This window comes from Salminus brasiliensis, chromosome 14, assembly GCF_030463535.1.
Source record: "Salminus brasiliensis chromosome 14, fSalBra1.hap2, whole genome shotgun sequence".
Taxonomy (NCBI): Eukaryota; Metazoa; Chordata; class Actinopteri; order Characiformes; family Bryconidae; genus Salminus; species Salminus brasiliensis.
In genome coordinates, this window is record NC_132891.1 from 5,356,468 (window position 1) to 5,374,525 (window position 18,058).

At 41.3% G+C, this 18,058-nt stretch overlaps 1 protein-coding gene across 3 annotated transcripts in view; it reads right to left on the reverse strand.

Annotated features, from left to right (window-relative positions):
* cpne9 (copine family member IX) overlaps window positions 1–18,058 on the reverse strand; it is a 65,062-nt gene that overhangs the window by 21,993 nt on the left and 25,011 nt on the right. Inside the window, exons 4-7 of one of the 3 annotated variants that reach the window (XM_072696568.1) lie at window positions 17,903–18,006; window positions 17,738–17,777; window positions 17,595–17,597; window positions 16,717–16,793 (exon numbers count right to left, since the gene is read on the reverse strand). In XM_072696568.1, coding sequence (XP_072552669.1) covers window positions 16,717–16,793; window positions 17,595–17,597; window positions 17,738–17,777; window positions 17,903–18,006 — 224 coding nt within the window. Of the gene's footprint in view, window positions 1–16,716; window positions 16,794–16,913; window positions 16,929–17,594; window positions 17,598–17,737; window positions 17,778–17,902; window positions 18,007–18,058 lie in introns of those variants that run through there. The other 2 variants (XM_072696567.1, XM_072696566.1) reach the window with 2 other exon arrangements.

The window sequence follows — 18,058 nt, forward strand, 5'->3', positions numbered from 1 at the left end:
CGGTCCAACACGACCGGACTCTGCAACAGCTTCTTCCCCTAAGCCATCAGACTCCTCAACTCCAGAGACTGAACAGATGTTTTTTCTTCTGTTCTCTCTCTCTCTCTCTCTCTCTCTCTCTCTCTCTCTCACTCTCTCTCTCACTCTCTCACCAACCATTTACCCCAGACAATATGGGAAGCATTTTGCACAAATAACTTTACTACCTCACTGGACTTATTATTTATTACACATTGCATAATTTGCACCAATTATTTATTATTCTGTCTGTACAGTGTTGTGTTGTCTGTCTGCACTTGTATTGTGTTGCACTTGTGTTTTGTATGCACTGTGTCTGTGTTGCACCATGGTCCTGGAGGGTCGTTTTTGTTTCACTGTGTTCTCAGTATGTAGCTGAAATGACAATAAAACCCCCTTGACTTGACTTGATACTGGGTGTTGGCGTTACTTGGGCGAATAGCAGAGTGGTCTCCTTACTGACTTGTGTTTAGTAGAGTCTAAACTTAGAGGATATTTGAATTATTAGTCTATTTAAACTAGCTGAGGTTTTTTTTTTATGGTAAATAGCAAAGCACCTTTGTAAGTGGCTCTTGAGAAGAGTGTCTGCTAAATGCCGTAAATGTAAATGTAACTCCTATCCAGGTGAACCGTGTTGACCGGGGCTCCGTTTTAGCTAGTTTCTTGACTAAATGCTGTGGCTTGGTCTCATGCAAATCCTTTTGTACCACCTTCTTTGCTGTCAGTCTAATAACCAGTATTTGAAACTTTTACTTATAAAACACAAAATTAGACACTACACTAGACTCAATACAGCTCGGCCAGATGTTGCTTCCAACGCCTCCTCTAGCTGCCCTCTCACCTTAACCTGTGAGCAGCGTAGAATTTATACATTACTAAATTATGTGTTGTAGAAAATACACTTATTAAAATATCATCATCATATTTTAACCTTTTTAACTAACTTACTACTACAAATGACTGAACCCGTTAACTGGCTCTTATAGTGCTTTCAAAGGTTTTCTGGAGTCCATGACTCGACATGTCAGAGCTATTTTGGTGGCACAAGAGGACCTTCTCAATATTAGGCAGGTGTTTTTCTTAATGTTATGGCTACTATGTGTACATAGCACTGCAACAAAGACTCATGCTATCAATCAAGCTCAACTTCAGCTCATAAGAAAAGCCATGTCTCTCATGCAGTTTTAGGAAAAGCTGCATTCTGTGTTAAAAAATAAATAAAAGGGGGTTTCCTTTCAGGGGTAAAATTTCCTCAGGATTGCTGAACATATTCATAGCAGGGATCTCCCTGCATACAGAGTAAAGAAACACACACACACACACACACACACACACACACACACACACACACACACACACACACACACAAACTCTCTCTACTGACAGGCCACCAGCAGAGCAGAAATCCTGTTTGAGGCTCTATGATGTCAAATGTAATTATGATTGTGAAGGGCATCCTTTAGACAGACAGACCCCCAACCACCTTCCTCATCTGCCCCCTCCCAGGGCATGTGTCAGACTCAAATACAGGCAGGTAGGATACACACAGGCAAGCCAGTCATGTAGGTGATTAGAGACAGCATGCTTTACTGAATTAGTGATTTAGTGATTAAACGGCTTTCTTAATACTCCTAAGAGAGGTGGAGAGTTCTAAATACTAATACTAAAGAGATACTAAAGAACAAGACAGAGTGTACTGTTCTACAATGCTGCAGGAACAGGAATTACATGGATAGGGAGAAAAACAGACAGACATGGATGGATGGATGGAGGGGTGAATAGATGAATGGATGATGGATGGATGGAGGGGTGAATAGATGAATGGATGAAGGGGTGAATGGATGAATGGATAGATGGATGAATGGATGAACGGATGGATGGATGATAGATGGATGGATGGAGGGGTGAATAGATGAATGGATGATGGATGGATGGAGCAGTGAATAAATGAATAGATGGAGGGGTGAATAGATGGATGGATGAAGGGGTGAATAGATGAATGGATGATGGATGGATGGAGGGGTGAATAGATGAATGGATGGAGGGGTGAATAGATGAATGGATGGAGGGGCGGATGGATAGATGGATGGTTGGATGGATGGATGGATGGGGGATGGCTGGATGGATGAATGGATAGATGGATGAATGGATGAATGGATGAATGGATGAATGGATGGATGGATATATGGATGTATGGATGACTAGATGGATGGATGAATAGATGGATGAATTGATAGATGGATGGATGGATGGATGGATGGATGGATGGATATATGGAGGGATGATGGATGGATGGATGGATGGATGAATGGATGGGTGGATAGATGTATGGAGGGGTGGATGAATGGATGGATGGATAGATGTATGGATGGGTGGGCAGGTAAACTTACCACTGCTTTTGTTTTACCTACAATCAAATAAAAGTTGGGAAAAGAAGAAACGCTGCTCTCTAAACTCTCCACTAATAAGAGCTAGTATACACAGTCTGTACACGTCTGAGGCGTCTAAGGTGTTGTGTTCTTGCCCGAGCTGCAGCTCAGGGAAGAGAACATGACACAGGGGAGCTGAGGGCACATCTCATTGCTTAGACTGAATATGGAACGTAGTGAAGAGATCTGCCTCTGGCTTCCTGCCACAATTTCTTCCCATATATCTCCATATATGAAATACAACTACTGTCAGAACTTCTTTACCAGTCAGGAGGGAGTTGGGCAATAGTTAACCAGAGCCTGACAACAGAACACAGCATGAAAAAAATCAAGAAGATCATGCAGTATTATACAGGATATTTCATGTCTCAACTACTGTGTGCAATTTATTTAATTATGTAATTACAATTAAGCAAATATGCAATGTAAAATAAATGTAATGTAAAACATCAAAGGGTTACAACTGTAAACAAATGTACACCAAAATAAAGAGGAGTTCTGGGTGCAGTCTGAATAACCATGCCAGCACAGCACTAATAACAATAACACTTCCAAATTTTCAGAGCTGTGGTATGAGCCGTGGCGCTCGTCCAGCAGAAAATTACGCTGATGCCATTACCACAAGGTCGCAGGTTCAAATCCCTCTGTGGCGCACAAAAGAAATTGCGAAAGGGCTCTGCGGGTTCTGATTCACTGGCCCGGTTCCAATCCGAGGGAAAACAAGCCCACCGCTCCCCTCTGCTCGGCAAACCCAAGAGGCGGAGATAAATTAAGTTTTGCTTTTGAGTGTAACGGTGATTAATGGTCTTGTCATTGTCCCTTTCAGCAGTTTCCAGCAGACAACTGTAGCTGAAATTAGTCGTAAATGAAAGGCATTATCAGGAACTTAGGAGAACCTGCATCGTATAGAAGTGAAACCACAGAGATTTCAAAGCGGGTGGGTCAAGAAGAAGCAAAGGATGGGCTACTTTCGTATTAACAGTTAAGGGTGCTTTCACGTCTACCTTGCTTGGTTTGGACTTTTAGACTTCTCAGTTTGGTCCAGAACCAGAACCATAGTAGCACATTGGTTTGGTTTGTACCAAAAAGGACCAAAATATGCTCAGACCAAAAGAGGAGGTCTGGGTCCAGATTAAACAGAATCCTGGTCGGGTTGGTTTGCAGGGTCAAAACACTTTTTTCGATGGTTCAGACTTTCAAACCAAATACAGGAAGTTGAGGCAGGCTATCGCAGCGTCACCCATGAAAGGAGTGGCAGGAGGACATGGGGACGACTGTATCTGCTGAAGATGATATGACTGTTTGGTAAATTGGAACTAGCCTGGAGTTCTGAGCTGAATGTTGGTGCTGCTGGTAGTAATGCTGGAATATCAGCAGTTTAGTGGAACCAAACCAATTTGCTCGTTCCACCACTTTGGTGCAGGACAGAAAAAAGTCTGGACGCTCGTCTTCTGTGGATTTTGAGGAATGGCGGGTCGAGCCGAGCCATACTTGAAGCTCGAATGGCTTTTGACCATTGCCATCAAGTACGGAGGGGCTGGTCCATTCTTGTCTTTGTAGACTCAGCCCACGTAGGTGATGACCACAGGAAGTAGGTCTTCAGTACTGCACTCGGCCGCCGAATTGCAGTGTCAAAGCAAAACTAACCGGATCAAATATACACAATGCAACAAAAACACCAACCTTGGTTCAAACTTTCAGATGGGAAATTGCTCTTTAACCCCTCCTCTGCTTTAATATTGTGATTTCTAAACACGGTTGTCACATTTACTGGGATATGGTAAAGACCTGATCTAACAAAGTAAATGAAATGAAGAAAATGAGTGGAATTTTAGTTGTGTTGCGTCTGTGTTGCCCTCTCCCATTTTCAGCAAGATCACACATAAATAGGAATCTACTTCACACTTCAGTCTCGGATGTTCTCGGAGGAAACAGACCAATAATAAGTGTTTCTATACCGATGTGAATTGCGTTCTGAATGTGTGAGCAGAACATGGAGCTTCCTTAATAAAGTGACAACACACCAAAATTCCACATAATGCAAAGCCAAGCTTAAATATAGGTCACTCTCTTTCTCTCTAGCTCTCTCTCTATATAATATATATATATATATATATATATATATATATATATATATATATATATATATATATATATATATATAAACTCCCCAGACAACAAATTAGTCACAATGCATATTTAAGGTGGTAGTAACTTTAGACTCCTGCAGGTGGCGCTGTACGAGGAGATAAATACCTCTAGGGTGGGTGAGGGGATTCATAGATTGAGGAGAGTTGGTCCAGTGCATTGAGGGTCTCGTTGGATGTGTGCAAAATGGGTTGCAAATCAGGTACCGTTAATGATTGACTAGAAGGAGTGATTGCATTTGGGCGTGGCCAGAGAGCATAGTGTGAAGCAAGTAGCTGAATCTGCAGGTTTATGGAAGCTTACGGTCATACAGGTCTACCAGCAGGGGCAGAGATCCCAGTCTACTGGAGATTCTCATCGGACTCCTTATTCCTGAGCAGGAGTGAGCAAAGGCCTATGACCTGCCACTCTGCCCCTCATGTTAATGGTATGCAGTTTCCTGTGGAGAGTTCTTCCAGAAATTGGTGGTGAAGAACCTGCAATGACCTTTAGAAGCATCTCTTTCCTGGAAGTGAAGCAATTTTCATTAACAAGCCGTGAAACTCCCTGTTCATCAGTTTCTCATTCGGCCACAATTCTGAGAAGAATTTCCTGCAGACTGGGGTTTCTGCCACTGCTGGTAGACCCGTGTGACCGTAAGCTTCCAGACACCTGCAGATTCAGCTACTTCCTTCACACTACAATCTTTGGCCACACCTAAATGCAGTCACTCCTTCTAGCCCGCCATTAACATCTGCTTTGCAATGTTCTACATACAAATCTATCTATCTATCTACATATATATACAGTCTGTTTACATTGACCTGCATTGAAAGGCCAAGACGTTTTCTCCTTCTGTAAATCTGACATTTAGGAGATAAGCTTTTTATTTCCTGCAGAACCGCAACGACACAGTGCTTCCACTTTTAGGGTTAGTCCTACAGTGCCAGTCAGATCCACTCTATTCTAGTTCTACTAAAACTCTCTGACACCATTGTATCTGAATTGGGTTCCCTGTGGGGACAAACTGTAGACTCCTCAAATGACTCTACCTGCTGCTTTTTATTTTAAGGGTGCATTCATTAAACTGCCACTGAATAAAAGACTCCGGAGCAGACCCAACAGTTTGTAGATCAAGAATCATTGCTCTGAATGAAGCTACAGGTGAGTGATATGACTGAAGAACTACATCACTTGACTACAAATGGTACATATACATGGAGAGACCAACGAATGGATGAATAGATCAGTAGACAGATAGATAGATAGACAGACAGACAGACAGACAGACAGACAGACAGATAGATAGATAGATAGATAGATAGATAGATAGATAGATAGATAGATAGATAGATAGATAGACAGACAGATAGACAGACAGACAGACAGATAGATAGATAGATAGATAGATAGATAGATAGATAGATAGATAGACAGACAGACAGACACATAGTCAGACAGACAGACAGACAGACACAGACAGATAGATAGATAGATAGATAGATAGATAGATAGACAGACAGACACATAGCCAGACAGACAGACAGACAGACACAGACAGATAGATAGATAGATAGATAGATAGATAGATAGACAGACAGACAGACACATAGCCAGACAGACAGACAGACAGACACAGACAGATAGATAGATAGATAGATAGATAGATAGATAGACAGACAGATAGATAGATAGATAGACACATAGACAGACAGACAGACAGACAGACAGACAGACAGATAGATAGATAGATAGATAGATAGATAGACAGACAGACAGACACATAGACACAGACAGACACAGACAGACAGATAGATAGATAGATAGATAGATAGATAGACAGACAGACAGACAGACAGATAGATAGATAGATAGATAGATACATAGACAGGCAGACAGACAGACAGATATACAGAGTGATTGACTGACAGATAGTTTGACAGGGAGCTAAATGGATGTTTATTTACACAATAATGGTGATATAGCCCTAGAATCTCACATAGCTGAAGGAGGAACATTGACAGCAAGACAAATCAGTGTCTCAGGTGTCTTCAGTCCCTACTCACACCCTCATTACAGAAGATTGTCTGCCAGAAATGTCTCTCCCGCCTCCCTAATCATGAGCCACGGAGAAAAACAAGCCAGAGAGTCCGGAATATCTCCAAAGTCTCACAGATGAGTAACGTGTCCTTTGCTGGGGCTTACAACATCACATTCTGATTTGATCTGTCTAATAGAGCTCTGCTTAGAGGGAACGCAATGTTTCATTAAGGATGCTTAAATGGCAAGGACAGAGAAAGGCCCTGAATCATCCTCTTGATTCAAGGACAGCGTGATCTGTTGTGATGTTTTCCTCACACAAGCGCAAATGCTTTCTGAAAACAGCGCAGCGTTAGAATTCCTCCTTATTCTGTTCACTTTTGTCTGTCCTAAATGCCACATGTTCTGTTACTCAGAACAGTGTATACAGCAAAAGCAAGATTCAATATTCTGAAATATCCATATAAATTTCCATAAGTATTTGGACAGTGTTGGTTTGGCTCTGCACTCCAGTAAAGTGGACTTAAAATGGAGCAATTACTGTAAAGCTAAACTGACAACAGTCAGCTTTCATTTAGAGCCAAAATTACAAACACTGCGTCCAAATACTTTTTGGATTTTATTGTCAAGATGTAAACAAAAATACTGATATTAAGGTCAGCCAAGAGTCCAGCCTGTCATCAATAGCCCGGAGCTCAAACCGCTGAGCCATCACTACCCCGTATATGCAAATATCCACGATGCATCCTCAGAACCAGTCCGTTTTTGAGTGATGGCGAAGATGAAAGCTTATGGCTATTGAGGTTAGCATTATACACCAAATAGACAGCAGCAGCAGCCAGCTTGAAGCCTGGATCTGTTGTATTCCACTGCTTGATACCTACATTAACTGTGTAGATCCAGTCTAGAACCTAAACTAAAGAACTGTACAAACATACAGTCATGTGAAAAAGTCAGGACACCCCATCACTGGTCATCACTGGTCATTCTCTTTTCCAACAGCAGAACTATGTACTCTCTGCCAAGTCCTGCATAGTAATCTTTCCAATATCCAATATATCAATAATATTAGAAATGATATCCGCCCAATCTGGCAACACTGCTTGCATAAACAGTGTGAACGTCAGGCTTTCTCACCTGATGGATTATGGGTACTGCATGTCCGTTTAGTGTACATTGTTTGTACACTACATAAATCAGAGAATTGTGGGATTGTTACAATGCACTCACAATTTCCTTCTGACGCATCTTGAGGTCTGCTCTTGGGCTGGACTTTGCTAGGACGTCTTGCCCTGGCCACACTGGCCATTATTTCACTAGTACATGATCTAGCAGTCAGTGGAACGTCTGATTTCTAACAGTTCTGAGACCTTTCCCGGACTCTGAATCTACAGCCTTCTTTCTGAAGGCCTCAGAGAGCTCTTTGGATCTGGCCAAGATGATGGTGGTGATCTTCTTCACCTCTCACTTCAACTTCAATCAAGAGCAGACCAGACTAAACGTCTGAGGGTTAAAGAAGACCTCAGACTCCTCCAGAATAATCCTCTCAATGTTCTGATCATCTGATATTTCCAGAGCTGTGTGTTTAGTGAGATTACCTAGATCTCTAAAATGAAGAGGATCCAATTTCTATTTGGTTATGTTATTTTGATATGACTATATCTCGGATTAATAACAGTATTTATGCTGAAAAGAAACCTTTAGTGAGATGGTAATAGTGCACTATTACTGATACTGATTCCAGCGGGTCTACGTTGAGAGAAAATTGTTCAGCAAACAAAACAAATGAAACGATGCCCCTAAACCACTTTAAGAGAAAGAGAGAGAGAGAGAGAGAGAGAGAGAGAGGGAGTACTATAAGAGCAGATATATAGAGCAGTGCTCAGCTTTTGTACAGCTACAGAAGCAGACAGCAGGTGATAACAGACTGTGGCCAATTAGGCTGTAAAACGGTGCCGATTTGGAGAGAACAGAACGGCAATCATAGCAAAGTGACTTCAACTTCTCTTACGCGACTTGTGACTCATTTATGACCCCTCATTATACTTCTCAGAGACGCTCTCCCGTAGAGGTCAAATGCCAAGGTCTTCAAAAAAGATCTTACTCAAAGGAAGTAGTGTCAGCAGTGAACAGGGTTCTGGTTCAGAGGAGCAGCAAGGTGCGAGTAATTATGTATTTAAGAGAGCTTCACAGCATTCAGAAGGCCGCCCACGCACAGAGGGAACTGCAGTCATACCGATTTGATTCGTTTATGATTCAGTGGCCGTTCTCTCTCTGTATCTCTGAGACGCTCTCTCTGGGAGGTCAAACGCAACAGCTGTCGGCAGCCCAGCAGGGAGAGTACGAGATACGTGCAGCCGCGGATTCACTCCTCGCGCACTGAAACTGTGTCAGCACCGTGGGAAGGCGGACGGAAAAGACACCACAACCAGCTCTCACTCGCACACTTCCATCTCAAAGGTCACCTCAGAACCTCCTAAATACAGACCGAGCAGCGTCACCTGCTTCCACACAGACAAACAAAGTAATTATTTAGACAAAATACATCAGAATCCTGAGAAAAACAATCATGTCAGTGTTTAGAAAAAAACAAGTCAGTGTTTTATTATGAGAAAATAAGTCATTTATTTTTATTTTTTAATTTATTTTTCAAATTATATTAAATGATTTATTTATCATTAGAATTTAATATTATTTATTCTTTAAGAAATTATTATTGAGACAAAATAAAACAAAATAGAACTAGACCTACTACAATACAAAAAATAAATATATTCAAAACAAGTCAACAATCTTGAGGAAATTTTTTAGACTAAGAAAGTCTACATAAATATTATGAGACAATTAGTCAAACATCTTAGATAATATGTAATTTCTTAATGACAAAAGAGAATATAACTCATTATTATATGAAAAAAATCTAAGAAAATAAGCCTTTATAAGAAAATAAAGATTATGAGGAAAGAAAAAAGTAAAAGATAGTCATTGTTATAAGGAAATAAAAAATCCAGTGAAATTATGTCATTATTATGAGGAAATAAATAAGAAATCAAGTTATTATTATAAGAGCAAAGATGAGAATTCAATTATTATGATATATATTATGAAAATCTTGACAATATAAGACATTGTTATGAGAAAATAATTCAAAAAGAAATAAGAAAATAGGCCATTGTTGTGTAAAAAAGTCAAGGATTCTGAGAATATTAATAATATAACTCAAAATAACTCATTAGAGTTATAGAAAATTAGTCATTATCATGAGAAAAATCAGAATTAACAAAATTTATGTCAACAAGTTATTATAAAACTTGAGAGGTTCCCTATTACAAGCATGCTGAGTATTAAACAGGCTGCGTAATCTGAATACTTTATGGACGTGGACGTGGACGTGGACTTTTTTACATAAAAATAAATGAAAATGCAGGCCTGTCATGCAGCTCCTTTCAAGCCACTGGACAATATTTAATAAGTCATTTATTAAAAGCTGAGAATGGCTCCATGCTTGTTCTACTAAAGCCTTGCCATTGACAAACACACTCACTGTTGTGGACTGTGTTTTAGTCTCTTTGGCAGATTATTCAGCTCCATTTCTACCTCATATATCTCAATACACACCTGTGACAGGAGCGCCACTGTGATGAATGGTCTGGCGGTGTTGGACTGGGAGCATTTTCTCCAGAAATGTCATGCTTTTCTTTCTTTATCTAATTGGGCCAGTCTGTTTTGCGAGCTGACTCGGGTGCAGAGTTCCTGTCACCAAGCTGCTTCTGAAACAGTCTGACAGAGCCAATGGGAAGATTTGGAGATATACAGCCAGTTCCAAAATGCCTTTAACAGGCTGAGGTGTTTTCAACACCAGTTACTGATGAGAATTCAGTAGCACTTTATTTTGATGCTCCAGGTGGATGCTCTGCAGGAGCCAGGTTTTAAACTGCCATTCAATTTAATATCTATTGAACAAAAGCTTTTTCCAACCCCCAAACTTAACAATGTAACTAACTGTAAATCTTCATTCTTAGTCCTAAACCTAACCCCAAACTTAACACTCACTGTAAATCTTCATTCTTAGTCCTAAACCTAACTCCGAACTTAACACTCACTGTAACTCACTGTGAATCTTCATTCTTAGTCCTAAACCTAACCCCAAACTTAACACTCACTGTAACTCACTGTAAATGTTCATTCTTAGTCCTAAACCTAACCCCAAACTTAACACTCACTGTAACTCACTGTAAATCTTTATTCTTAGTCCTAAACCTAACTCCAAACTTAACACTCACTGTAACTCACTGTGAATCTTCATTCTTAGTCCTAAACCTAACCCCAAACTTAACACTCACTGTAACTCACTGTGAATCTTCATTCTTAGTCCTAAACCTAACCCCAAACTTAACACTCACTGTAACTCACTGTGAATCTTCATTTTTAGTCCTAAACCTAACCTCAAACTTAACACTCACTGTAACTCACTGTAAATCTTCATTCTTAGTCCTAAACCTAACCCCAAACTTAACACTCACTGTAACTCACTGTAAATCTTAATTCTTAGTCCTAAACCTAACTCCGAACTTAACACTCACTGTGAATCTTCATTCTTAGTCCTAAACCTAACCTTAAACCAAACACCCACTCTAAAACTACCTTTAAACTAAACCCCAAACTTAACACTCACTGTAAATCTTCATTCTTAGTCCTAAACCTAACCCCAAACTTAACACTCACTGTAACTCACTGTAAATCTTCACTTTTAGTCTTAAACCTAACCTTAAACTTAACACTCACTCTAAAACTACCTTCAAACTAAACCCCAAACTTAACACTCACTGTAAAGCTTCATTCTTAGTCCTTAAACCTAACACTCACTCTAAAACTACCTTCAAACTAAACCCCAAACTTAACACTCACTGTAAATGTTCATTCTTAGTCCTAAACCTAACCCCAAACTTAACACTCACTGTAAATTTTCACTTTTAGTCTTAAACCTAACCTTAAGCCTAACACTCACTCTAAAACTACCTTTACACTAAACCCAAACTTAACACTTACTGTAAATGTTCATTCTTAGTCCTAAACCTAACCCCAAACTTAACACTCACTGTAATTCACTGTAAATTTTCACTCTTAGTCCTAAACCTAACCTAAACACTTACTCTGATACTACCTTAAAACGTAACAGCGTTACACCTAAATCAACACTCACTCTAATAGCGCCCCCTTGTGGAGAATCGTCCACATGCTAACTGCAAGTGAATGAGAAGTCAGATCCTCGAGGTTCTGGGATTTATTAGACTATAAAATCTGAAACCAGACATTTCAAACGTTCCCAAAACGTCCCTCTCAGAAATCCAGAAGGAGATCTGCACTCGTGGAGCAACATCTTTAAGGTATATTTACCATATTTCCAGAAAAGCAAAGGGAGGTTTAAAGAATTTCACTCAAAAAAATTATTTCACTGTGGTTGTGGTTCAGTCACAGGTTCTCCTGTGAGTCCGACTCTCATGTGTGGGATCTAACACCGCAGAGGATTCTTCAGCCCCAAACCCGCTACAGTGCAGAAAAACACATTAGTAGGTCCAAATCCACTCCGGGGCAGAGCTAAACTCAAATCCTTGCCTCAGACACGATCCGGTGGCCTCTCTCGCTCCGAAAACTCCCCTGCCTTATCTTTCAGGAGCACGGGGAGGAAGACGTTTTGCCCAATCGCAGTTCCAGCCTCCTCTGTCTGGTGCAGGAGACCTTGGTGAGTTGCCATAGAAACGGGCAGGTAAGAAAGTAGTGCTTCTTCTCCACACTTCCACACTGTAGCGACACGCTCAGTACCTGAAAACAGGCTGACCTACTAAAAGACGCCCAGTCGCTGCCCACTTCTGCTTAAAAACAGCGGCATCTGCTCGCATGGTGAGGAGCAGAGAATGGCTTTAAAGGCCAGGAGGATTGTGGGGATTTCTCTCGCGCTGCGTTCTATTCACCCCACACACAAATCACATGCTGTACGCTAAGCTAAGACACAAAGGCATGTGCAGAAAGTCTCAGATAAGCCAGATTTCCAAGTCTAACTATAGTCGGGGGTTCATGGCAGAACAGCACAGCCCATTCGAATCATTCTGAACCTTTAATGCAGTCCAAGACCAGCTTAGTTCAGCAATTTTCCCAAAATCAAACAACAGCTAGATTTGGGGAATTAGCATTTGGCAAGAACAGCTCACCAGCTACAGTCAAATAGCACGTACAGTTTGGGATTTAGCATTTGGCATAAGAAGTACACAAAAAAGTCCAACAGCTAATGCTGGCCAGTTCAACCTCTTCAGTTGGTTGACCAGTTTAGCTCCTGACCAGCATAGGGTATGTTTTTGTTGGAGTCTGAGGGTCAGCATCACCAAGCTGGTTAACCAGTATCATCAAGCTGGTTAACCATCATAACCAGCATCACCAAGCTGGTTAACCATCATGACCAGCATCACCAAGCTGATTGACCAGCATCACCATCAAGACCAAGCGAATCGACCAGCATGACCGAGCTGGTAGACTAGCATGAATAAGTTGGTTGACCATTATGACCAAGCTGGTTAACCATCATAACCAGCATCACCAAGCTGGTTGACCTGCATCACCAGCAAGACCAAGCGAATCAACCAACATGACCGAGCTGGTAGACTAGCATGACTTAGTTGGTTGACCATTATGACCAAGCTGGTTTATCAGCATGACCACCTAGACCAAGCTGGTCGAATCAAGATGGGTCATGACCAAGACCATCATAACCAAGTTGGTTGACCATTATGACCAATCTGATTGACCACTCTTGTTGACCAGCATGACCAAAATCAACCAAACTCATCCCAAAAGTACTGGATGAAGCACCATCATCTATCATTCCACAGTTCCACTGCTCCACAGCTCAATGCTGGGGGGCTTTACACCCCTCTAGCCCACGCCTGGCATTAGGCAGCATGGTGCCAATAGGTTCATCAATGGTTTATCTGCTCCAGAGAGAGTCCTATTCTATTGGCAGTACTTCTGTACAGGGACTAGACAAGCTGTATGTGTGTGTGTCCACCCTTTGCACATCTGCGTCAGCAATGGGTGCAACTTAAAGTAGCTGAATGCCTTTATTAGAAGGGGTGTCCACAAACATTTGACCATACAGTGTATTCCTTTTGCATGCTAATTTTCTGCAATACCCAACCAGCAAGAAATAACTGTAAAGTTGCTCCAAGAAAGGCGTCCTGGCTCTCTCTGAAGAAGCCTATGTTTATGTGTGTTCGGCATTTGAAAGGGAGCACAACCAGACAAGCGTGTTAGCAAGCGCACTTTATTTTGGCAGGAAAATTCCACGGTCAGTAGTTACTCAGTGGCATCCTCAAAAGGCCCTGTCACACTGCTCTTTCTTTTGCACATCAGCCAAAGCTGTGCAATCTGAGCGTGGGGAACAGACAGCTATTGGGCTGCATGGATGTGATAAGGCGAATCCATACATAACTAAATGGGGGGAGTCCAGCAGGGGGGCTACTTCACAGAGAAAGGGAACAGGCCAAAGTAATCTGTGCTGAAAAGTGTTTGTCTGCTGTGGAGTCATCTGTCCAGGCAGCTACAAGCCTAGGGGGACACTTGTCAGTGATAATATATATATATATATATAAATGGTTCTTTAAGCAATGCCATAGAAGAACCACTTTGGTTCCATAAAGAACCATGTTTGTATGAAATACACTAAAGGGACAAAAGTATTGGGACACCTGCTTATTCATTGTTTCTTCTGAAATCAAGGGTATTAAAAAGAGCTGATCCTGCTTTTGTTGGAGTAACTATCTCTACTGTCCTGGGACGAAAGCTTTCTACTAGTTTTCATGGGAGCATTGCTGTGAGGATTTGATTGTATTGCATAATCATCACCACCCCACCTCATCCCCAAATGGCAGGGGCAGTGGTGGCTCAGCGGTTAGAGCTCCGGGCTGTCGATAACAGGGTTGTGGGTTCGATTCCCGGGCTTGGCAAGCTGCCACTGTTGGGCCCTTGAGCAAGGCCCTTTACCCTCTCTGCTCCCCGGGTGCTGGAGTTGGCTGCCCACCGCTCTGGGTGTGTGTGTGTACTCACTGCCCCTAACACATGTGTGTGTGTGAGTGTGTGTTTTCTACCAGATGGGTTAAATGCGGAGGACACATTTCGCTGTACACTGTACAGTGACAAATACGTGCACCTTTACCTTACCTTTAAATCCCCAACTCATCCCAAAAGTACTGGATGGAGCACCACCATCATTCCAAAGAGACTTCACAGCTCAATGCTGGGACTGTTCACATTGCCCCCAAACCCCCCACCTTCACACTGTTCCAGGATGTTCTCTCACATTCACACTGTTCTTTGCTGTTCACATTCACACTGTTCTCCTATATTCAAGCTTTTGTAGAATGTTCTCCTCTAGACTGTTCTCCCAATTCTCACTGTTCTAGATTGCTTTCTCTTAACATTTTCATCCATGCAAACTGCCATTCACACTGTTCTGGAATGTTCTCCAAATTTACACTGCTACAGAATGTTCTGTTCCATTCACACTGTTCTCTACATTTCACCTGTTCTAGACTGTTCCTGCCCCTTCACACAGTTTTCAATTTTCAATTTTCATCCATTCACACTGTTCTAGTATGTTCTCTTATAGTCACACTTTTCCAGAAAGTTCTCCTCCACACAGTTCTGCAACGTTCTCCTGATCCACACTGGTCCAGAATGTTCTCCTCCATTCATACTGTTCTCTACCTTTACTGTATTCTAGACTGTTCTTGCTCATTCACACAGTTCCCTTACAATCTATTTAAGATTTTCTAGGATGCTCTCCTCCATTCACAGTGTTCTAGAGTGTTTTCCCAGTTCACACTGTTCTAGATTGCATTCTCCCACTGTTCTAGAATATTTTCATCCATTTACACTGTTTTGGAATGTTCTCTCCCATTTACAATGTTCTCTACCTTTACACCAGTCAAGAATGCTCTTGTTATTCACACTGTTCTCCTCTATTTAAGCTTTTGTAGACTACATGTAATGTTCTAGAGCGTTCTCCCAATCCTAACTTTTCTAGATCACTTTCTCCCACTGTTCTACTGAAGATTTTCATCCATACAAATTTCTGTTTACGTTGTTCTGAACTGTTCTACCGCCTCCGTCACAATGTTCTTGAACGTTTTTACTTATTCACATTGTTCCAGAATGTTCTCTGCTATGTACAATGTTCTCTACCTTTACTTTATTCTAGATCGTTCTCGCTCATTCACCCAGTTCTCCTATGATATGTTTAAGATTTTCTAAAATGAGTGTTTACCCAATTCACACGGTTCTAGATTGCATTCTTCAACTGTTCTAGAGTATTTTCATCCATTCACACTGTTCTAGTATGTTCTCTTATAGTCACATATAGTCATATAGTCATAGTCCAGGAAAGTTCTCCTTCACACAGTTCTGCAACGTTCTCCAGATCCACATTCTGGTCCAGAATGTTCTCTCCCATTCATAATGTTCTCTACCTTTACTCTATTCTAGACTGTTCTTGCCCATTCACACAGTTCCCTTACGATATATTTAAGATTTTCTAGGATGTTCTCCTCCATTTGCAGTGTTCTAGAGTGTTTTCCCAGATCACACTGTTCTAGATTGCATTCTCCCACTGTTCTAGAGTACTTTTATCCATTTACACTGTTCTGGAATGTTTACCCATTTACAATGTTCTCTACCTTTACACCAATCTAGAATGCTCTTGTTATTTACACTGTTCTCCTCTATCTAGATTCCTGTTCTAGATTGCATTCTCCCACTGTTCTAGAGTATTTTCATCCATGCAGACTGCCATTCACTGTACGTTCTCCTATAGTCACACTTTTCCAGAAAGTTCTCCACCACACAGTTCTGCAACGGTTCTGATCCACACTGGTCCAGAATGTTCCCCCATACTGGCTCATTTGCCCCGCCTGTTCTTACTCTGGAATGTTAGGAACGCCCGAGTTTGTTGGGGAATAGTGGGTCAGTGTGTGGTGGCCTTAATAGAGAGGAGTGTGAGTGTTCTAAATAGCGAAGGTGCAGAAGGTGAAGACTAATAGCAGCAGACACTTACGACAACGCTCTCTCCAGACGAGCCCCAGCAGAGCCGATGATTTCTCCCAGAGTGCAGAAGGTCTGGCCCAGGAAAGACTGAAGGAGACACACACTCATCAGTTACGCTCGAATATGGGTCGTCCGCATCTGTGGCGGCACGAATACACAGCGGCGGCCCTGTCTAGACCATATCAGCATGCGCATGCCAGCACTCACCTCCACCGCCTTGCTGCATTAAAAGACAGATGATGATGATGATGGTGCCTAACTGACGCAACCTAAAAGCAATGGATTTGATGGATCAATGACAACGGCACGGCCTACAGACAAAAAGCAAATGGAAAGATACTCAAAACACTCGTCTCAGAAATCCTGACAGTTTGTTTTAGGTTTTTCGAATGAAAACAAGGACCTGGAGCTTCAAACAAAGAGCATCTACAGATGTCTACATTTATTTGGATGTAAATCTAAATTTACTTGAATAGCTTTTTACAACAGCTTTACACAATAATAACGTAATTAGTAAAAAACACCAAAAAATTAGAAAATGAATAACATAAAAGACATGAAAAATCTAAGACCGCCCATTGAGCAGCCAACGGCGACAGTGGCAAGGAAAAACTCCCTCAGAGCTGGAGGAAGAAACCTTGGGAGGAACCAAGGGGGACCCGACCCATCCTCCTCTGGTCAGAACTATTTATAAATTATTAATAAAAGTCACTAAACCACCGAAACCGCTGTACTGCTCTGGTGTGCAACATATTCATAATCATAATATAAAAATCATGGTGTCGTATAGCTTAATACAGGCATGGCAGTGATGGTCAGAGTAATGAGAGTAAGTGGTAATATTAATAATGGCAGACTATTAATATTAGTTACACTTATATCACTTACTTTCTGCCATCCATGCATCCAGAGCCGCAGCAGCAGAGGAAGGTTAAAAACGCTGGGTCAGCTTTATTCACCTCCATAACAGTTTTAATAACAAGTTTATCATATATTTTAACGAATGAATCCAGTCTTGCAAGCAGGCTTACATGCTTTGAAATGTTCGAACTTCTTGAGTCCACATTATATCTGTAACAGAAGTCCAAAACAACAAGTCTATTAGTGGTAAACTGACTTAACTCAAATACATTTGGTACATAATTAGGTTCTGAAATGTTCTAGTTTTTGATATGATAAAAATCCGACCCACTTACACGTCAAAGCGAAGGTTCTGCTTCTCTTCGAAGAAGTAATCCAAAACAAACTTTCTCACAAAGTCTGGGTTCAGAGTGTTTTCAATAACTTCTGTCCTGCCAAACTTAGAAAAACACACATTATTTACATTAACATTTACATTCACGACTTTTAGC